Source organism: Babylonia areolata, chromosome 18, assembly GCF_041734735.1.
Source record: "Babylonia areolata isolate BAREFJ2019XMU chromosome 18, ASM4173473v1, whole genome shotgun sequence".
Lineage (NCBI taxonomy): Eukaryota > Metazoa > Mollusca > Gastropoda > Neogastropoda > Buccinidae > Babylonia > Babylonia areolata.
Window position 1 is genome coordinate 72,596,174 of NC_134893.1, and position 6,462 is coordinate 72,602,635.

The 6,462-nt window shown below is 50.4% G+C and overlaps 1 protein-coding gene across 1 annotated transcript in view; it reads left to right on the top strand.

Moving 5' to 3' along the window:
* LOC143292147 (forkhead box protein J1-A-like) overlaps positions 1–2,916 on the top strand; it is an 8,831-nt gene extending 5,915 nt beyond the window's left edge. Inside the window, exons 2-3 of the mRNA XM_076602335.1 lie at positions 1–600; positions 1,647–2,916. The exon at positions 1–600 is cut by the window's left edge and continues 129 nt beyond it. Coding sequence (XP_076458450.1) covers positions 1–600; positions 1,647–2,447 — 1,401 coding nt within the window. The 3' untranslated portion in view covers positions 2,448–2,916. The remainder of the gene's footprint in view (positions 601–1,646) is intronic.
* Positions 2,917–6,462: the final 3,546 nt, after the last annotated feature.

Genomic DNA, 6,462 nt, shown 5'->3' on the forward strand with positions numbered 1-6,462 from the left:
CCCTGCCCCTCCCACGCCCCGCGCATCACCAGGACCGTGTCGGCCCCTGCCGGCAGCGTGTCGGGCACCTCGCAGCTGGCCCAGCGCCTGCAGCAGAACTGGCTGGCGCGGCACCCCACCGACACGTGCGGCAGCGGGGGGGTCAACCTGGACGACTCGCTGACCAGCCTCACCTGGCTGCAGAACCTCAACATCCTCAAGATCACCTCCCCCACCCCGCCCCCCAGCCCTCCATCCCCCAACGGCGTCCACAGCAACCCCCACCACCCGCACCACAAGTTCAGCAAAAGTGGCGGAGGTCCCCCTCCTCTGCTGCAGTCCCATTTCAGCATGCCGGCCGGAGTAGTGTCCGCCCAGCCGCCCAAGCTGGAGCCTCAGGTGTCCCTAGCGGACACGCCGCCCCTATGTGTGACGTCGCTGATGAACACGGAGGCGGTGGACTACAAGACGAACCCCTACGTGAAGCCGCCCTACTCTTACGCCACGCTGATCTGCATGGCCATGAAGGACACAAAGAAACACAAGATCACCCTGTCCTCCATCTACAACTGGATCACTGACAACTTCATGTACTACCGCATGGCGGACCCCAGCTGGCAGGTAAGGAGAAGGAAGAGGAGGAGAAGAGGGAGGAGGAGGAGGAGCTGGAGAAGAAGAAGATTTTGACTGTTATATAGCGCTATAATTCAAACATAAGCAAGTTCTAAGCACTTTGCAAATCCAGTACCTAAAGTGAAACGAGAAAGCACATAAAAAGTAGAAGAAATATATAAAACAGAAACATTAAGATTAAAAAGAAGAAGTAGAAGAAGAAGGTGGAGGAGGTGGAGGAGAAGAACAAAAAGGAGTAGGAGGAGGAGGGGGGGGGGGGGGCAGCCTTTTTGTGCTGATTGCTGTTTGTGTGGTGGTGTGGTGGTGCTGTGTTTGGGTTGAGTTGAGTTTGGTTGGGTTGCTTTGTGTTGTGTTGGGTTTGGTTATGTTTGTGTTTTATAGTGGGTGTGTCTTTGTTACGATTGTGTTGTGCTGTTGTATTCTGTTGTGTTCGTGTTGTGTTGTGTTTATGCAGCGTAGTGTTGTGTTGTATTGTGCTGTGTTGAACTGCATTACGTTTTGTCGTGATGTGTTGTTGTATTGTGCTGTGTTGAACTGCATTACGTTTTGTCGTGTTGTGTTGTTGTATTGTGCTGTGTTGAACTGCATTACGTTTTGTCGTGTTGTGTTGTTGTATTGTGCTGTGTTGAACTGCATTACGTTTTGTCGTGTTGTGTTGTTGTATTGTGCTGTGTTGAACTGCATTACGTTTTGTCGTGTTGTGTTGTTGTATTGTGCTGTGTTGAACTGCATTACGTTTTGTCCTAACAGCTGTGTGTGAACTTCAGGCTGCTGTCCCCGGGAAGGACGCCTCGCCACAGTGCAGCCATCAAGCTTTCTTTTTCTTTTGTTTCTGTCAGAAAGTGTGTTTCTTTTATTGTCAAAGTGGACTTTTCCGATGAATTTTGCGAGGGACTACAAATTTGTTGTATGTTTTTCTTGTGTGTGTGTGTGTGTGTGTGTGTGTGTGTGTGTGTGTGTGTGTGTGTGTGTGTGTAGATATAAATAACAACCACAACACCAAACGAACTCAAGTCCTGTTTTTCTCCCACCAGAACTCAATACGCCACAACTTATCGCTCAACAAATGCTTCGAGAAGGTTCCGCGCCGTAAGGACGAGCCCGGCAAGGGAGGCTTCTGGAGGATCAACCCCGAGTACAGCGACATGATCGAGAACGGCATCTTCAAGAAGCGGCAGACCAGCAAGGACCCCTGCCTCGTGCCGCCCGCCAAGCGCGTGAAACAGGACGAGGACGAACTGCTCATGGCCGTCAACAGCATCAAGGGCACGCGCGAGGACAAGCTGCTCAGCAACGGCTCCGTGCGCTACGAGAACGACGACTCGGACGACGATTCGCTGACGCTGCGTGCCGACTTCAACTGGACGTCCATCCTGAACCAAGACATCGACATCGGCGGCGTCAGCGTGAAAACGGAGCGAATCATCGACTCTGGAGGGGCGGAGGACGACTCTGGACCTCTGATCGCCATGAGCCCTCCGTCATCGGAGAGCAACTCTGACGACCTGGGTCTGGACGACCTCTTCTCCCAGACGGACCTCTCCATGGACATGCCCCTGGACTGCACCAACCGCAACCCCCTGGACCTCACCGTGACGGGCACCGGGATCCGACCCCCGGAGTGGTGGTCCGACAGCCTGCTGCACGACATCAAGGCGGAGCCCCAGGATGACTCTGAGCATGTGAGCGGCCTGCACACCCCCGTGCCGCCCTCCCCCAGGTCCGACATTGACGATCTGTGGACCAACGCCACTGGCCTGGACGGCACGGGGGCCTTTGACCTGGACAACCTGTTTGACATTGACAACATCCCCAGCCCCCCTCCGGTCTTATAACGACGGGCAGGGTCCTAGCCCTTCACGACATCCCCAGCCTTCCTCTGGTATTACGATAACGGGCAGGGTCCTAGCCCTTGGCAATGACAATATCCCCAGGCCCCCTTTCGTCTTATAACGAAGTGCCTCCGGTCTTATAACGACGGGCAGGGTCCTAGCCCTTCACGACATCCCCAGCCTTCCTCTGGTATTACGATAACGGGCAGGGTCCTAGCCCTTGGCAATGACAATATCCCCAGGCCCCCTTTCGTCTTATAACGAAGTGCAGGGTCCTAGCCCTTCACAACATCTCCAGCACTCCCCGGTTTTATAAGGACGGGCAGGGTCCTAGCCCTTTCTCCTCCCAGCCATCCCTCTTGTGCTACTGTCTCCGCTGTCTGTTGTTGTTGTTGGCACATGTGTGGGGGACTGGTTCAGGTCTTTGTTGTTGGGGAGAGGGGAGAGGGTGGAGGACTTTACTGTAGTGTGTTCTGAGCTGTGTGTTGGGGAGAGGGGAGGGGGTGGAGGACTTTACTGTAGTGTGTTCTGAGCTGTGTGTTGGGGAGAGGGGAGGGGGGGTGGAGGACTTTACTGTAGTGTGTTCTGAGCTGTGTGTTGGGGAGAGGGGAGGGGGGTGGAGGACTTTACTGTAGTGTGTTCTGAGCTGTGTGTTGGGGAGAGGGGAGGGGGGTGGAGGACTTTACTGTAGTGTGTTCTGAGCTGTGTGTTGGGGAGAGGGGAGGGGGGGTGGAGGACTTTACTGTAGTGTGTTCTGAGCTGTGTGTTGGGGAGAGGGGAGGGGGGTGGAGGACTTCACTGTAGTGTGTTCTGAGCTGTGTGTTGGGGAGAGGGGAGGGGGGTGGAGGACTTTACTGTAGTGTGTTCTGAGCTGTGTGTTGGGGAGAGGGGAGGGGGTGGAGGACTTTACTGTAGTGTGTTCTGAGCTGTGTGTTGGGCAGAGGGGAGGGGGGTGGAGGACTTTACTGTAGTGTGTTCTGAGCTGTGTGTTGGGGAGAGGGGAGGGGGTGGAGGACTTTACTGTAGTGTGTTCTGAGCTGTGTGTTGGGGAGAGGGGAGGGGGTGGAGGACTTTACTGTAGTGTGTTCTGAGCTGTGTGTTGGGGAGAGGGGAGGGGGTGGAGGACTTTACTGTAGTGTGTTCTGAGCTGTGTGTTGGGCAGAGGGGAGGGGGGTGGAGGACTTTACTGTAGTGTGTTCTGAGCTGTGTGTTGGGGAGAGGGGAGGGGGGTGGAGGACTTCACTGTAGTGTGTTCTGAGCTGTGTGTTGGGGAGAGGGGAGGGGGGTGGAGGACTTTACTGTAGTGTGTTCTGAGCTGTGTGTTGGGGAGAGGGGAGGGGGTGGAGGACTTTACTGTAGTGTGTTCTGAGCTGTGTGTTTCTTGTTGGTTTTGGTGGCGCCTGGGTCGGGGGTTGTTTGTTGTAGTCGTGGGAAAGAAGTGAGGGACTTCACAATGCTAAGCTCTAAGATGCTGGTTTGTTGTTGTTGGGGCATAGATGGAGGGGGGGGGGGGATTATAATACATTCTGAGCTGTCTACATGTTGTTGGGGCATAGATGGGGGGCATTATAATACATTCTGAGCTGTCTACATGTTGTTGTTGGGGCATAGATGGGGGGCATTATAATACATTCTGAGCTGTCTACATGTTGTTGTTGGGGCATAGATGGGGGGGATTATAATACATTCTGAGCTGTCTACATGTTGTTGTTGGGGCATAGATGGGGGGATTATAATACATTCTGAGCTGTCTACATGTTGTTGTTGGGGCATAGATGGGGGGCATTATAATACATTCTGAGCTGTCTACATGTTGTTGTTGGGGCATAGATGGGGGGGATTATAATACATTCTGAGCTGTCTACATGTTGTTGTTGGGGCATAGATGGGGGGGATTATAATACATTCTGAGCTGTCTACATGTTGTTGTTGGGGCATAGATGGGGGGCATTATAATACATTCTGAGCTGTCTACATGTTGTTGTTGGGGCATAGATGGGGGGATTATAATACATTCTGAGCTGTCTACATGTTGTTGTTGGGGCATAGATGGGGGGCATTATAATACATTCTGAGCTGTCTACATGTTGTTGTTGGGGCATAGATGGGGGGATTATAATACATTCTGAGCTGTCTACATGTTGTTGTTGGGGGAAGGGGGGGGAGTGAGGGGAGGGAGGGGGGAGGAGTCTTTGTTCAGTTCAGCATGCAGCAGTCTGTGATGATCCGTTTTGCATGGAGTTCAAACACGCTCATTCTCATTGCTAAACAATACATACAGTATTTATTTATTGGGCCCCCATTGGTGAGTAACTGAAGTTTGATGTACATATATTCATTTGTTTACTGTAGAAACAGTAGAAAGGTTTGAAAACATGATCCTCTGGGGGTTTTTTCGTAAAAGATTGTAGTGAATGTATAACATTTACTTTTTTCATGACAAAAAAGAAAAAGAAAAAAAAGAAAAGAAAAAATAAAGCAACTCCAGCATTTTTGTGGAGCAGATGACAATGGTTTAGATATTGCTTCTAGCAATACATTTTCGATCCATGTTTTTTCAGTGTTTATACAATTTCCGTCCAAGACAAAGATGAGTGATATCTATTACTTGCTTTCATCACGAGTACCCGTGTCCCGTTTGGGTAGCCTGTCATCACACTGAGCAGTCTCTTTATCTCTAGCCTCAGACTGAGTGTCTTCTGTGATAACTGGAGTCAGAAACGGACACACAGATAAAGAGATATAGACACAAAGATAAAGAGATATAGACACAGAGAGGGAGGGACAGAGTGTGTGTGTGTGTGTGGTGGGGGGGGTATAGACACAGAGTGAGGGACAGAGTATGTGTGTGGGGGGTGGTGGTGGTGGGGGGGGGGGGGATATAGACACAGAGAGGGAGACAGTGTGTGTGTGTGTGGGGGGGGGGATATAGACACAGAGAGGGAGACAGTGTGTGTGTGTGGGGGGGGGTGGGGGGGTATAGCCACAGAGAGGGAGACAGTGTGTGTGTGTGGGGTGGGGTGGGGGGGTATAGCCACAGAGAGGGAGACAGTGTGTGTGTGTGTGTGGGGGGGGGATATAGACACAGAGAGGGAGACAGTGTGTGTGTGTGGGGTGGGGTGGGGGGGTATAGCCACAGAGAGGGAGACAGAGTAAGGGACAGAGAGAAAATGTACTGAGCGACAGAGAGTGAGAGAGAGACAGAGAGGGGGAGATAGAGACAGACAGACATACAGAGCACGAGTGAGTGAGAGAGAGAGAGGGGGGGGGGAAAGAGGGCGGGAGAGAGACAGCGAGAAGAGGAGAGAGAGAGAGAGAGAGAGAGAGAGAGAGAAATCATACCGAACTAAAATTCAGTTATGAGGTGAAAGGTTGGTGTTTGTGTTGTTTCCGAAAGCAAAGATTGAAAGAAAGAACTTTTTTTTTTTTTTTTTTACTGGGTCAGTAAAACAAACCACCAGCTCCACAGAAAGTTGATGGTAGATGATGTTTGCTTTTCATTATTTATAAAAACAAACAAAAGAGCAAAAACAAACAAACGAACAAAAAGCAACCCCCCCCCCAAAAAAAAAGTGTGATGTAACTGCAGTGTGTGGCGCGTTGTGTTTTGAAATGAGCGTGTGTGGTACGGATTGAGTTGTTGCTTTGACATTTTATTTGTTTTAGTATACAAAAGAAACTAGTACAAATCATTTACTGTGTGATTCTATAGAAGGATGCACTTTTGTATATGTGATATTCATATATATATATATATTTTTTTTTTTCCCTTTTTCTGTACAGTTTGATTGGTCATGACTTCTCTGTTACAAGACTACGTGCAAATTACGACAAAATTCCGTCCAGTTGGTATGTAAATGATATGCTGTTGTTGTTTTTTGTAGCATCATATTTTTATTATATTTGTCAAACTTACTTTCGAATTTGCAGAGACGAACCCCCCCCCCCTTTTTTTTCCCCCTACCACGCGCACGCACGCACTCTCTCTCTCTCTCTCTCTCTCACACACACACACACA